Source organism: Chiloscyllium plagiosum, unplaced genomic scaffold (assembly GCF_037043375.1).
Source record: "Chiloscyllium plagiosum isolate Xiang-an unplaced genomic scaffold, Cpla_swu_hap1 HiC_scaffold_36, whole genome shotgun sequence".
Classification (NCBI taxonomy): Eukaryota; Metazoa; Chordata; class Chondrichthyes; order Orectolobiformes; family Hemiscylliidae; genus Chiloscyllium; species Chiloscyllium plagiosum.
This window is the reverse complement of record NW_028270174.1, coordinates 12,049,844-12,066,206: the sequence shown is the minus strand read 5'-3', so window position 1 is coordinate 12,066,206 and position 16,363 is coordinate 12,049,844. Positions and strand designations below refer to the sequence as shown.

At 41.0% G+C, this 16,363-nt stretch overlaps 1 protein-coding gene across 1 annotated transcript in view; it reads right to left on the bottom strand.

Moving 5' to 3' along the window:
• Positions 1–14,909, bottom strand: part of LOC122539482 (putative E3 ubiquitin-protein ligase HERC3) — a 55,307-nt gene extending 40,398 nt beyond the window's left edge. Inside the window, exons 1-5 of the mRNA XM_043674360.2 lie at positions 14,410–14,909; positions 9,492–9,648; positions 8,618–8,694; positions 2,625–2,846; positions 1,034–1,125 (exon numbers count right to left, since the gene is read on the bottom strand). Of these exons, the coding sequence (XP_043530295.2) occupies positions 1,034–1,125; positions 2,625–2,846; positions 8,618–8,694; positions 9,492–9,648; positions 14,410–14,590 (729 nt within the window). The 5' untranslated portion in view covers positions 14,591–14,909. The remainder of the gene's footprint in view (positions 1–1,033; positions 1,126–2,624; positions 2,847–8,617; positions 8,695–9,491; positions 9,649–14,409) is intronic.
• Between the last annotated feature and the right edge of the window lie 1,454 nt (positions 14,910–16,363).

The following is a 16,363-nucleotide window of genomic DNA, read 5'->3' as shown; positions in this document are numbered from 1 at the left end:
TAGAGAAGAAGATAATGATGCAAAGGCATGTTACTTCTCACACTTTGACTGTGAAAAGCCAATGGCCTTTTATTGTTGGTAACCAGTACATATTATGGTAATTATCTACAGTCATCTTTCCTCATCAGTGAGAGAGAGAGAGAGAGAACTGGTTATGTATAGCTTGAGTGTAACCACTCCACTAGGATGAAGGCATGACCTCCATGAATAATGACAGCCAGCACAGGAATTGAAACCACACTGTTGGCTTAACCAGATTCTGGTAATTTAGCCAACTGAGCTCACCAACCAGGAGAAAGTGAGGACTGCAGATGCTGGAGATCAGAGTCAAAACGTTAGGTGCTGGGAAAGTACAGCCAGTCAGCCCACATTCCTAATGAAGAGCTTATGCTCGAAACGTCAGCTCTCTTGTTCCTCGGATGCTGCTGACCAGCTGTGCTTTTCCAGCACCACACTTTTGACTCTGAGCTGACCAACCCACCAGCACATGCGATAACGTTGACAGAATCTATGATAGACTTCCTTGTTAACTTAACAGCTTTTATCTTTTATAAGTTGCTATCTTCCAAATTCTGATTCATTCTCGACTCGAAGACCTACAATGAATACATTAATTATTGCTACGGAAAATAGTGTTGTCCAAAAATATTGATGGTCCCAATGAACGTAGTCATGACTTAAACATTGTATATTTTTGTCCCACTGCAAACTGAAATTCCATGGTTGTGCCAACCCATGAGTAATAATACACTCCAACCATTTATGCTCTTCCCAGGATGCAGGAAGCAAGAATCACACAGGAGATTCTTGAACCATTTACCATTAAGGATGTCACCTGGTTGTCTATTGCAGTTTTTATCATCGGACTATACCCTTCCAGGTTAACTGCAGTCAAGACTAAAAAAAGAAACTAATTACAATGGCAGGGAGTGGGGGGGGGGGGGGGGGGGGTGGGGTGGTGGGCGGTGCTGTTGCCACATGCCAAAAAGGAACAGAAGTTGAGATTTTAATTTCAATTTCTTCCAGAACAAACCTTTGTCAGGACAGCAGTGTGCTCTTCTCCACAAGAGATATAAATGATCCTCTTAAGCTCCAACAGCTTCACGTGGTTGGGTACATACCTATCTGTAAGAAAGATTGAAAAGCCAGTTGAATCATGTTACTCTTCCTGTTTCCAAAGTCATGATGTGGAGGTGCTAGTGTTGGACCTGGTCAAAAATCACACAACACCAGGTTATAGTCTAATGGGTTTATGTGAAATCACTAGCTTTCAGAGTGCTGTTCCTTCATCAGCACTCCAAAAGCTTGTGTTTTCAAATCAGCCCATTGGGCTGTAATCTGGTGTTTGGTGATTTTTGACCTATTTTCAAAGTCATAATACATTCTAAGCTAATTTGCTTATGAAGGTCTTGAGTCAGAATAAAAGGATTCTGACTGTCCTGTTGAACATGGTGTTGTTGCAAACTCCCATCCTGAATATTTGCAAACGGTCTGCTTGTCTGATGGAATGATGTGGGAAATAATATTTATTCGATTGTTAAGTGTTGTGTTATGAATCTAATTTAGTCACGACTTAAAATTGCTGTTTGTGAACGTAAAACTGAAGGTAAATGGGAGAATGAAAATGGGGAGACAATGGAGCTTCAATTTTTAAATAAATCAATGTGCAAAGCAAAGGCTCTGAAGGGTCCAGCAAGAAGGTGAAAGATAGTCTCAATTTGTGTTGCCTTGTTTGGAGCAAATTGAGATGAACATCCCAAGTGAGAATGATCAAAGAAATTAAAATGATAATGTGTATGGAGGTCAGAAGTATACCTGCAGATGTAATGGATATGTTAGGCCAAAGGATCACCCAGTTTACATCTGGATTTCTCAACATAGAACAGTGAATGTAGTTAGCAAGAATAAAGTTTCCAGTTGTTTCCAATCTTTTCCAAGTTACAACCCTGACTACACATTTGTACAAAGACTTGCAATCGGAAGAATGAATGCTAGTTGTACTGCATCTGATGAAGGTACATATTATACCTTAGGTGTAGACCAAGCTGAATTAGTTATCCAATATGAATACAACACTAAACTTCAAGGATACTAATGATCACTAACTCTAAGCCATTGTTAGATGATTAGCAACAAAAAAACTGCAGATGCTGGAATCCAAGGTAGTCTGGATCCAAGGAATCCAAGCAGGAGGCTGGAAGAACACAGCAAATCAGGCAGTATCAGGAGGTGGAGAAGTCAACGTTACGGGCGTCAGCCTTCTTCAGGACTGGGGATGAGTGCAAGGGGAGCTGCATTTTGCATTGTTAAATGATTCTCTGGTTTATAATTAGAATTAGGTGTTATTGTTGTGTACAATCAAGTACAAAAGTACAGGAGTGCAGTGAAAAGTGTACAATGTCACCACATATGGTGCCATCTTAAGTATAAAGTACCTAGTTACACATCTCAGGTACTAAAATAGATTAGGTATAAAAATAAAGAAAAAAGCTGAAAGTTCTACATTACAGTTCTTAATATAAATTAGGGAAATAAAGAAATAGAGTTAAAAGAGGATGCAAAACTTTGTTTGGAAATGGAAATAAACGAAAAGGAGGAGCTATAGTTTTAGTAATTGTTCTTACCCTCTGTGTCCTTGAGTCCCAGCTGTCCATGATTATTTCTCCCCCATCCAAACACCATCCCAGAGAGAGACAGGGCGAAGCTGTATTCTCCTCCCGCAGTAATCTGAGCCACTGGCATCCCAGGAAGGGATAACATCAACTCAGGAATGTTCCGGCAAGCATCCTTTGCACCAAGACCGAGCTGGCCATAAGTGTTCTGGCCCCAGGTAAAGAGTTGGCCGTCTTTCAACAAATGAGAGAAGAAAACTTTTGGCTCTAGTAAGTTTGAAATGACCATGCTTAACTCTGACAAAAAAACCTGTAATACAGGAAAACTGATTTCTACCTTAACCTCTATTTTATAAAGTTCTATAGATGCATTAGGCATTGAACAAATGGCCAACAGACTATTTCTCATACAGTCCAGGTATCTCAACTGCTGTTGCCTCCTTGATATTATACACATCTTTGAAGGTTCCAAGTCACAGTCTGGTAGGTAATGACTGGGATTCAGTCTCTAAATAAGGGTTAGGTTACTCATATCCAGATGTAAGCAACACAGGTTCAGTGAATCTCAGAAAGGATTGAATTTAGATGCACCCCAGACAGCCCTGACAACTAGAGACCACAGCATCAGCTCTAAATGATGGTCAGGTGTGAAAACTGGTGCCTGAGAGTTATGAATGTCTCTACCCATTGGGAAAGAGTAGATGGGACTCTGCACATTTTGTTGTTGCCTACTGGAGGGAAAATACTTTGAAGGTAAAAGAAAATTGAAGTAGACAATGGGAACCAATCGGGAACTCTTCCCATATTTATGAATCAAGAATCATGTATGTGGGACTTGAGTTAAGGTTCATTCAAGGGAGTTCACAAGATGGTTGGACATTATTGATTATCTCCTTTCGGCAATAGAATAATATCAGGTCTTTTTCCAGATGAGTTCAAATCTCAACATGCCAGTTTGATAATTTGAACTCAGTTTAAAACATGTGGAAATATAAACCTGTCTCTTCACTGTCTTCTGACGTGGCCTCACAAGTTGTGCCAGAATGTTAATTCAGGCCAGCTTTGGATGGCATTAATCAGCAATGCCTGAATCCCAGGCATAGAAAAAATAGTTAAACCTTCTCAAACTAAAGGCATAAAAGACAAAATGATTGGCTTCCTAGTGTTGTGTGATATATTTGAAAAGAAAAAGACATCTGCATTCATATTACATGATCCATGACAACAGAGTGGCCCAAAGTGCTGAGTGACAATGAAGTACAATTGTAATGTCGGAAAAGTGGCAGCCAATTTGCATATACCAAACTTCCACAAACAACATGGGAAGAAATACTAAATAGGCTTTTTGCAATGTTAATTGTGGGATTAACTTTCATCAGGATGCCAGGTATAACTCTGTGGCTTTTCCTTTAAAGAGCACTGTGAAATCTTTTACATCCACCTACACAGAGAGATGGGACCTTGCTCCAAATTATAGCACCTCCGGCAATGTAGCAATCTATCAGTACTACAGTGGAGTCACAGTCTTGATTCCTTTGTGCAAAGGTCCAGAACTAGGATTTGAACACAATCTTCTGATCAGAACCAGTGTGTTCCTGATAGTAATTTTTTTAGCTGATCGGAACTAGGTGGAAAGCTTTGTCAAAAATCAACAACAGGTTCCTGCTCCTTCTCAGCATGTCAATGAGATAAATATTAAACAAATATAATATTTATTTTCATATCAGATGCACTGATTAACTTGGCTCTTGCTGTCGTCAGTGTCAAATTAGGATTTAATTAAATGGAAATATCAAAGAACATGGCAGCTACACATGACACTAAAGTCAGACTTGATTCACAACTGGAATAGGTGTTACATCTTCTGAATTTTGTTTTGCTTTAGGTTAAGTTACAATAAAACGATGTTCTGAAATAGGACAGAGAAATAGGCAGACATACACATGGTGACAAAGGAACAGAAGGATTCTTAGATTCCCAAACAGCATCAGATCAAATCAGTCTTACATTTAAAAATTAAAAATGTCTTGGCAAGAATAGGTCGGAAAGTAAATTGTGAAGCGGGCATAAAAAGTTTGCAAATAAAGGGACATAGAGTCATAGAGTTATAGAGATGTACAGCATGGAAACAGACCCTTTGGTCCAACTCGTCCATGCCAACCAGATATCCCAACCCAATCTAGTCCCACCTGCCAGCACCCGGCCCATATCCCTCCAAACCCTTCCTATTCATATACCCATCCAAATGCTTTTTAAATGTTGCAATTGTACCAACCTCCACCACGTCCTCTGGCAGCTCACTCCATACACGTACCACCCTCTGCATGAAAATGTTGCCCCTTAGCTCTCTTTTATATCTTTTCCCTTTCACTTTAAACCTACGCCCTCTAGTTCTGGACTCCCCGACCCCAGGGAAAAGACTTTGTCTATTTATCCTATCCATGCCCCTCATAATTTTGGAAACCTCTATCAGGTCACCCCTCAGCCTCCGATGCTCCAGGGAAAACAGCCCCAGCCTGTTCAGCCTCTCCCTGTAGCTCAGATCCTCCAACCCTGGCAACATCCTTGTAAATCTTTTCTGAACCCTTTCAATTTCACAACATCTTTCCAATAGGAAGGAGACCAGAATTGCACGCAATATTCCAACAGTGGCCTAACCAATGTCCTGTACAGCCGCAACATGACCTCCCAACTCCTGGCCAATAAAAGAAAGCATACCAAACGCCTTCTTCACTATCCTATCTACCTGCGATTCCACTTTCAAGGAGCTATGAACTTGCACTTCAAGGCCTCTTTGTTCAGCAATGTTCTCTAGGACTTTACCATTAAGTGTATAAGTCTTGCTAAGATTTGCTTTCCCAAAATGCAGCACCTCGCATTTATCTGAATTAAACTCCATCTGCCACTTCTCAGCCCATTGGCCCATCTGGTCCAGATCCTGTTGTAATCTGAGGTAACCCTCTTTGCTGTCCACGACACCTCCAATTTTGGTGTCATCTGCAAACTTACTAACTGTACCTCTTATGCTTGCATCCAAATCATTTATGTAAATGACAAAAAGTAGAGGGCCCAGCACCGATCCTTGTGGCACTCCACTGGTCACAGGTTTCCAGTCTGAAAAACAACCCTCCACCACCACCCTCTGTCTTCTACCTTTGAGCCAGTTCTGTATCCAAATGGCTAGTTCTCCCTGTATTCCATGAGATCTCACCTTGCTAATCAGTCTCCCATGGGGAACCTTGTCGAACGCCTTACTGAAGTCCATATAGATCACATCTACCACTCTGCCCTCATCAATCTTCTTTGTTACTTCTTCAAAAGACTCAATCAAGTTTGTGAGACATGATTTCCCACGCACAAAGCCATGTTGACTATCCCAAATCAGTCCTTGCCTTTCCAAATACATGTACATCCTGTCCCTCAGGATTCCCTCCAACAACTTCCCCACCACCGATGTCAGGCTCACTGGTCTATAGTTCCCTGGCTTGTCTTTACCGCCCTTCTTAAATAGTGGCACCACGTTTGCCAACCTCCAGTCTTCCGGCACCTCACTATCGATGAGACAAATATCTCAGCAAGAATTCCAGCAATCACTTCTCTAGCTTCCCACAGAGTTCTATGGTACACTTGATCAGGTGTTGGGGATTTGTCCACCTTTACCCGTTTCAAGACATCCAGCACTTCCTCCTCTGTAATCTGGACATTTTGTAAGATGTCACCATCTATTTCCCTACAGTCTTTATCTTCCATTTCCTTTTCCACAGTAAATACTGATGCAAAATATTCATTTAGTATCTCCCCCATTTTCTGTGGCTCCACACAAAGGCCACCTTGCTGATCTTTGAGGGGCCCTATTCTCTCCCTAGTTACCCTTTTGTCCTTAATATATTTGTAAAAACCCTTTGGATTCTCCTTAATTCTATTTGCCAAAGCTATCTCATGTCCCCGTTTTGCTCTCCTGAGTTCCCTCTTAAGTATACTCCTACTTCATTTATACTCTAAGGATTCATTCGATCTATCCTGTCTATACCTGACATATGCTTCCTTCTTTTTCTTAACCAAACCCTCAATTTCTTTAGTCATTCAGCATTCCCTATACCTAACAGCCTGCCTGGCACACCAGCCTCATTCCTGAAGAAGGGCTTATGCCCGAAACGTCGATTCTCCTGTTCCTGGATGCTGCCTGGCCTGCTGTATTTTTCTAGCACCACATTTTTCAACTTTGGTCTCCAGCATCTGCAGTCCTCACTTTCTCCTAGCCTTCCCTTTCACCCTGACAGGAATATACTTTCTCTGGATTCTTGTTATCTCATTTCTGAAGGCTTCCCATTTTCCAGCCGTCCCTTTACCTGTGAACATCTGCCTCCAATCAGCTTTTGAAAGTTCTTGCCTAATACCATCAAAATTGGCCTGTCTCCAATTTAGAACTTCAACTTTTAGATCTGGTCTATCCTTTTCCATCACTATTTTAAAATAAATAGAATTATGGTCGCTGGCCCCAAAGTGCTCCCCCACTGACACCTCAGTCACTTGCCCTGCCTTATTTCCCAAGATAGGTCAAGTTTTGCACCTTCTCTAGTAGGTACATCCACATACTGAATCAGAAAATTGTCTTGTACATACTTAACAAATTCTTCTCCATCTAAACCTTTAACACTATGGCAGTCCCAGTCAATGTTTGGAAAGTTAAAATCCCCTACCATAACTATCCTATTATTCTTACAGATAGCTGAGATCTCCTTACAAGTTTGTTTCTTAATTTCCCTCTGACTATTGGGGAATCTGTAATACAATCCCAATAAGGTGATCATCCCTTTCTTATTTCTTCGTTCCACCCAAATGACTTCCCTGGATGTATTTCCGGGAATATCCTCCCTCAGCACAGCTGTAATGCTATCCCTTATCAAAAATGCCACTCCCCCTCCTCTCTCGCCTCTCTATCCTTCCTGTAGCATTTGTATCCTGGAACATTAAGCTGCCAGTCCTGCCCATCCCTGAGCCATGTTTCTGTAATTGCTATGATATCCCAGTCCCATGTTCCTAACCATGCCCTGAGTTCATCTGCCTTCCCTGTTAGGCCCCTTGCATTGAAATAAAGGCAGTTTAATTTATTAGTCCTACCTTGTCCCTGCCTGTTTGACTCACTTTTGTTCTCAGCTGTACCTGTCTCAGATCGATCTCTTTCCTCACTATCTCCCTGGATCTGGTAAGTGAGTGGATAAAAATTCTCCCAATGGTGTCCAATAAGGACAGTTCTATAGGAGAGATTGTTTTGTCCTGGTCTGTATTAATTAGATTTTAGAAGGATGAATCGGGATCTAACTGAAACATAAAATTCTAATAGCACTGAACTGACTAGATGCAAGGAGCATGTTTTCCCTGATTGGCGGAGGCCAAACCAGAGATTACAATCTGAGATGAGAAAAGATTTCTTCCTGCAAAGTGCAGTGAACTTGTAGAATTCTCTACCACATGAAGGCTGTAGAAGCGAAGCTACCGAATATAATCAAAAAACAGATAGATAAATTGATAGCTCTTAACGGCATTAAATTAGATTAGATCCCCTATAGTGTGGAAACAGGCCCTTCAGCCCAATAAGTCCACACTGACCCACTGAAGAGTAACCCACCCAGTCCCATTTCCCTCTGACTAATGTGCCTAACACTATGGGCAATTTAGCATGACCAATTCACCTGACCTGCACATCTTTGGACTGTGGGAGGAAACCGGAGCACCCGGAGAAAATCCACGCAGACACGGGGAGAATGTGCAAACTCCACACAGGCAGTCCCCCGAGGCCGAAATCGAACTTGGGACCGTGAGGCAGCAGTGCTAACCACTGAGCCACCGTGCCATCCAAATATATATAGGGAGAGAGTGGGAATTTGGCATTGAAATAGAGGATTAGCCATGATCATATTGAATGGCAGAGCAGGCTTGAAAGCTGAATAACCTACTCCTGCTCCTAGGTTCTATGTAACAAGCACACTTTAGTTTTTTTTTACCTTTGGTCAATGCCAGTGAATGATTGTTTCCACAGGCCATTTGAATTATTTTTCTTCCATTCAAATCCTTAAGTAACCTAAACGTGAAAAGAACATAATGATACATCACTACTAAGTAGTGCTCAGAAATATATTGTTTCACAAATGCTATGTTGTAATTTTTTCAATGAAAGTTATTGCATTAAAGTTAACATGGGACTTCAACACACGACCATCTGCACAAGTTTCTCTTGCCCCTTGTATTACTGCATTGGCACGGCAAACAAACGCAAAGCCAACACAATCATATCATTTATAAGAGCTTTATTACTGAATAAGCAGTTGCTGAATCCACCTGGCTGGCCTTGGTTCAGTCCTGAAGAAGGGTTACACCTGAAACGCGACTTCTCTACCTCCTGATGCTGCCTGGCTTGCTGTGTTCTTCCAGCCTCCTGCTTGTCTATTTTGGTTCAGCTGGCAGCACTCTTGCCAGCTCATTTTGCTCACTCAGTTCCTACTTTAGAGAGTTGAGCAGGTAAGCAAAGCTAACATTCCAGAAGAGTCCTATGCTGTCTTTTGAATGAGACATTACAAATTTTTCCATGCATCTGTTAGCAGTCTCAGAGTCATAGAGTCATAGAGATGTACAGCATGGAAACAGACCCTTCGGTCCAACCCGTCCATGCCGACCAGATATCCCAACCCAATCTAGTCCCACCTGCCAGCACCCGACCCATATCTCTCCAAACCCTTCCTATTCATAAACCATCCAAATGCCTCTTAAATATTGCAATTGTACCAGCCTCCACCTAATATGTAGCCAACTCAATTTACAACATGATGGTACAGAACAAAACAAAAACATACAAACCATCAGGTAGAATGCAGCACTTACTGTGGTTTCATAATGGAGAATGTTCTTGTTTGAGCTGCTGTTTCCCATGACTTAACTTTACTTTGAAAACGACTTCCTCCTTTAGAAAGGAATAGGATGTGGGATGTTCCACTGTCGGCAAAGTGGATTTTCTGATCCTTGAAGTTAGGAAATTGGCCTACAGGAACAAATTTAAAAACAGGATATTAGTATCGAAGAGTACATTAACAAAATACTGTGGATGCTGCAAATCAGAAACAAACAGAAAATACTGGAGAAACTCAGCAGATCTGGCAGAATTAGTGGAGAGAGAAACAGAGTTAATGTTTCAAGTCTGATATGATATCTCTTCTACAATCAATATATTTCTGGACAAATAATCCAAGATTAAAATTTGGGCCTTATTAAAATTTAGGGCTGCCCTTGTCTTCAGTCAATTTAACTTTGTATCCCAAATTCACAATTGCCATAGGGCTTGCTGAAGTGCAATTTTCTACAGGGAAACCACTCAAAAGGGGCAGTAAGAAGGAATACTGTGGGAGTAAGGGAAGTATAGTGAGGAGGATTGACACTGTCCTCTGTAGCAAGGAGCCAGAGCTTGAACTATTGAGGTTACAAGTGCCTGGGTCTCGATCAGCTAAATCCTGGGTTCTTAAAATAGGTGGTTAGTGAGATAGACAAAATTTGTCCAGCTCCATGGTGCGGGACTCTGTGCTCTTTGGGCTGTTGGGACTGTGCCTGGAGGACTATCAACTCAGTGAAAGATGCTCTTTGGTCTGTGCAAAACATGTTTATCTTCCAGAGTAAACAGTTGACTTCAATCTAGTGTTGCAGACTGGCACATTCCAAAGTCCAGGATTATATGCTGAGGGATGCATTAAAGCTTAGGGCAGGTGCCACCAAGGCTAAGATCTTTCTGACAAAGTATAGCGACGATTTGTAAAGTCCTCAGACCATGTCGTTTCCTGAAAATGAATGTAACGAGTTTCCTATGTGAGTAGAAAATGCCTTTGCTTCAGGGTAGATCTGAAGAATGTAAAATTTCTTTCTCTGCAAAGATTGTACAGACTGTCTTAGGACCTTTTGTATGCACTCATAAATTTTGTTTTACAAATAAAGTATATCTTAGAAATTTTTTAAATATCGCTAACGTGAAATTGTCCAAAATAGCAGGAAGGATAAAAATAAGAGTAAAACTCTAAATGATTGTAAAGATCTGGGTTACAAAGAGCACCCCAGATGCAAACAGTCTAATGTATGAATCACAAAACATTAGGATGCAGGCACAACAAGTATTTAGGAAAGCTAAAATAATGTTATGATTTGTTCATGAAGGGAATTGAATGCAAAAATAAGTTATGCTCCAGTTACAAGCCATCAGAATGACTAAGGGCAGCATTAAAATAATCTCTCTTCTAGTCAATTTATCTCCGCCAATTGTAATAATATGGGAAACTAACAAATTATGAATATTTCAAAAGACCCAGTCCTTGCTAACTGGTTGTGTATTAAAAGCTAAGTCAATGCGCTGAAGATGTCTTTTCAGAACCAGGTTCCAAAGGTCGCTACTGCAGCTGCCCTTGTGACTGAGAGAAACAAAACCGAAATACATTAAGATCAAATGAAGGTCAAACAAAACTAGTTTAAGGAGAGATTTGAGAGAAACCGATACCACACAGCTCTGGAAACCGCACTTCAAACGCAGACACTCTCACCTTGCATTATAAATCGATAACCACAGTATACAGTAGAACCGCTGCATCCGCGAGGTTATCCCCTGTTATCTGCAGTTTACCATGGTTCAAAATATTAAATGGAAAATTCCAGAAATAAATGATTCATAAGTTCCAAATTGTGCGCCATTCGGAGTAACTTGGTGAAACCTTCCCACCCTGTTGCTCAGTACATGACTCTTCTCCCCTAGTCCGCTGCACCCACACTGGTCTGCTTTACTCACATCCAGCTCGCCTCTAGTGTTCTCACTGTCCACATTCATTGCTGCATTATTGCAGTGTTGTTGTGAAAATAACCCTTAACTTTGCTTAACAATGGCCCCAAACCACAATAGCAATGATGCTGGCAGTTCCTCAAAGCCTGAGAGAAGCTGTGAAGTGCTTCCCTTCAGTGAAAAAGTGCAAATTCTCAACTTGATACAACAAGAAAAAAGAAAATGTATGCTGAGGTCGCTAAGATGTATGGTAAGAATGAATCTTCCATTCGGGAGGTGGTGAAGAACAAAATAAAAATTCGGTCTAGTTTTGCTGTGGCACCTCAAACTGTGAAAGTTACATCTACAGGTGGGTGATAAGCTGTTAGTTAAGATGGAAAAAATATTAAATTTGTGAGTTGAAGATATGAACAGGTAACAGGTAATGTGTTAAGGCAAAAGGCCTTAAGATTATATGAAGACTTTAAGAAAGAATCCACTGAAGAGAAGGACCCCAAGCCATTTGCAGCAAGGAAGGGATAATTGCATAGATTCAGGAACAGGCATAATTTGAAAAATACAAAATTACTGGAGAGGCTGCATCTGCTAATGAAGAAGCTGGTGCCATGTTTCCTGCAGAATTAAAAAGTTGAAAGAGGAGGAAGGCTACCATCCAAAACAAGTCTTCAACTGCAATGAAAATGGCTTGTTTTGGAAAAAGATGCCCAATAGAAAGTACATTCACAAAAGTGCAAAGCAGGCACCAAGCTTCAAAGCCTGTAAGGACAGAGTATTTCTGGTACTGTGTGACAATGATGCAGGGCACATAATCAAGCCAGATGTGGTGAAGAATCCTCGCGCCCTCAAGAATAAAAACAAAAACTATCTGCCCGTCTTCTGGCAACACAATCAGAAAGTGTGGGTGACAGCCATGCTTTATACCGAATGGTTTCACCAATGCTTCATCCCCAAGTTAAAAAAATACTTGGAACAGGAAGGGTTGCCATTTAAGGTCTTACTAATAATAGGCAATGGATCTGGCCATCCAACATCTATTGCCACAGAGAATGAAAACGTTACGGTTGTGTTTTTGCCACCAAACACAACCTCACTGCTTCAGCCTCTGGACCAAGGGATCATCTGGTGTGTCAAGGCCACATACACATGCCTCATATTTGAGCAGATTCAAGCAGCAATTGATGCAGAGCCTCACCTCAAAATTATGGAATGTTGGAAGTCAATTACTATTGCCGATGCAATAACTTTAATCAAAGTGGCAACGGATGAATGAAAACCAGAAACTGTAAATGCCTGTTGGAAGGACTTTTGGAGTGAAGGTGTGAATGGTTTTAAAGGTTTCCCAGCTATCGATGGACAGGTGAAGAAAATCATTCGCATAGCAAGAGACATTGGTGGAGAGGGATTCGCCGATATGACTGATGAAGAAGTGGAAGAATATATTGAAGGTTATCGAGGTTTGTTGGCGGATGAGGAATTAGAAGATCTTGTCAAGTCATCGACAGAGGATGAGGAAGAAGAAACTGAAACAGAACCAGCAATGTGGACATTGGAAACATTTGGTGAAGTGTTTCGGATAGCACAGTCGTTAAAGGAAAAAAAATCATGGATTACGATCCTATGATGGAACGCAGCATTAAAGTTACCCGGATAATCACCAAGCATTAGAACCTCTCCAGCAAATGTTTGATGAGCTGAAAAGAAAGAAGCAACAACTCTGTATCACGATATTTTTCTAAAAGGTTGAAAAACAAACCATGTCCACTATCGACAATCCCCAACCAGCAAGGTCCTCTACTCCTCACATTATCCAACCATCGGCATTGTCTGCTGCTTGTCCGTGTTTCACTGTTCGAGGTGAGAAGCAGATGGGTCCAAAGCAGATGATCCACCTTCTGACGACTTTTCGTCAGGAGGTCAATAGCCTAGCACAACGTCACAGTGCCTACACCATCACCTCACCTCAGCTCATCATCGTCAGCACTGGATCATCGTCACATCTTCATAAGATTTGGAGGTGCTGGTGTTGGACTGGGGTGTACAAAGTTAAAAATTACACAACACCAGATTATAGTCCAACAGGTTTAATTGGAAGCACTAGCTTTTGGAGCGCTGCTCCTTCATCAGGTGATTGTGGAGAATAAAATTGTAAGATACAGAATTTATAGCAAAAGTTTCCAGTGTGATGTAACTGAAATTATATATTGAAACAGGCCCAATTGTTTGTTAAGTCTCTCATCTTTTAGAATGATCATGTTGGTATCAGATCTTTCACATGTAAATCGCAAAACTTTTTTTTAAAAGTTATATTCTCAAGTGCACTTTAACATCATCATATCATCACAGCAACACCAAAGAACAGAAAAGCCAGCGAGTACCCACAATAGGCTAAGATATTTTTAAAGAAATAAGTGTAAAAATGTATTGTAAAAGTGTATTTAAACTGTGTGTGTATACAAGATATTTTTCCATGGTCCCCTGAGGGTTAAACTGAAACGTCAGAATCCCGTTCATTCGAGAGAGAGAGAGAGCACAAGTATAATAATGTACAATGTATTTTGTTATTATTTAACGTTTGTAATGTCTTATTGTGCATAATTTATCAATGAAACTTTATCACAGGTATGTATGTAAATGAAAAAGACATATACTGTTTAGGGTTCGCTGGTATTCGCGATTTCGGGCATCCGCATTCGGCCTTGGAATGTATGACCCGCGGGTCCGGGGGTCCCCTGTAATCAACACCAAAACTGGAACCATATTTAACACTAATACAAAATACATATAATTCCTGAGGTAATTCAATTTGAATGAATGATTAGACTGTAACAAGCGTCACACATATCGTCACAAGAATAATAGTTAGCTGTAGCACTATCTACTTTGCATTATGACTAAATTCATACATTTCTCTATAGGTGTTAGATACAATGTAATTTTAAACACATTTTCTTTCGTTTTATGGACAGGATTGTAATATTTCCATTTCCTCACCTGATTTTGATTTTTGGTTCTGGCCGCGGGCTCTGGTATAAACTTTCCCGTTTTCCAACACAAACACAGTGACTCCTTCCCGGCTGCAAACATGCTGAACCCTCTCTCCTTTCAGAATCTCCTCTGACTGAGAGCAGGGATTCTGTCCGCTCCCTGAGGTCAACTCCCCCCAGCACAACATCCTCCTCTCTCTCTGTCTGCTCGCTTTATTATTCCCCTTTCAATCAACCGGGAACCGAGAGACAGGAAAATAAAACAATTCAACCCAGAGACAAACAGATATAAACTGCTGCAGCGTCAGTTTATACATTTGACAATCTCTCAGACACACACAATATATTTATTTGGGGAATTACCTTCCTTTGGCTCCGCCTCTGCAGTTGCGAGCCAATGGCAACGCGAATTGTTTTGAGGTGTAACCTTTTTACTGTATTGAGCTGCCCAATTCAGTTTGCATTTCCCATTGGCCGTGTTATTTAGCTCTGTTTGAATGACGAAACGGAATCGAAACCGAATCTGAACTCACATCATTAACTCGGAGTACAGTCGGCAAGTGAAAATTGATACTGAACATCTAAACAGTTCCCCCACACACATTTAAGAGGAAACCACTCTGTTAGTATTGGTTTGAGCTATGGCATTGGAGAGTGGAACAGTGTGGCGCTGGGAAAGGATAGCAGGTCAGGCAGCATCAAATGAGCTTTTCCAGCATCACACTTTTCCACTCTGATCTCCAGCATCTGCAGTCCCGACTTTCTCTAAGTTAAAAATCACACAACACCAGGTGATAGTCCCAGAAGTTTATTTAGAAGTGCAAGCTTTTGGGGCACTGCTACCTGATGAAGGAACAGCACTCCAAAAGCTCGTGCTTCCAAATAGACCTGTTGGACTATAACCTGGGTTTTGTATGATTTTTAACTTTGCCCACCCCTGTCCAACACCAGCATCCCCACATCTTTGCTGGTGTAGGATTTTACTCGCTAATTCTCTGCTCACTGAAGCACAGAATCATAAATATCCTTCCTGCTCCAGAGGTAAGAGACAGGGCCATGTGCTGAGAGGTGCCCGAAAGATTGGAACAGCTGTGCCAAGGCTCAGTGGGGAAAGAACACTACCTGAGGTCTTTTTGCTGATGTTCATTGGGGGTCCATTCAGTTATCGGACCTTGTTAGTGCCTCAAATGCATGTAAATATAGTCTAGCATGAGTAAGAGATGTCTTTGGTTTGTTTGGAGAGAGCCAAACTCCAATTTTGTTTCAAAACCTAGGGAACTGCGGATACTGTAAATCAGAAACAAAAACAGAAATGACTGGTCTGGAGCATCTTTGGAGAGAAATCAGAGTTAACATTTCAGATTGAATGACCCTTCCCCAGAGAGTTCCCCCAGCAATTTCTATTTTTGTTTCCAATGTTTGCTTGTTTCCTTGATATGCCACTGTGTGGAACTGAACTGTGTTTGTGACTATGTGTATATCCAAAAAAGATTTTATGATAAAGTATACTTTTGAAAAAAAAAGTATGCAACATATCTGCACAGGCTAATCATTCAATCCATCGTACAATTCAATGAGAATTCATCCCTGTTCTTTCCCTAAAGCTCTGCAAATGTTTGTGTTTCAAATATAAGACACTTGTTACAGCTCAGTCTGTATATTGTGTACACTAGAAAGCGCTGTTTAAAGGAAAAGCATGAATACCTCCTTGAAGAGAGTGCAGAAATGATTCCCAAGAATATTCCCAGGGATGAGATATAAAACAAAGAATGGCAGATGCTGGAGATCTGAAACAAAACAAAGAAATTGCTGGAGGAACTCAAAAGGTCTGGCATACTGGACTCCAAAGGGTAACCTTGTTTTCTGTCCACAGATGCTTCCAGCAAATTGCTGAATTTCTCCAGCAATTTCTGCTTTTGTTTGGTTTGAAAATGGTAAATTTCAGCTATGGGGATACATTT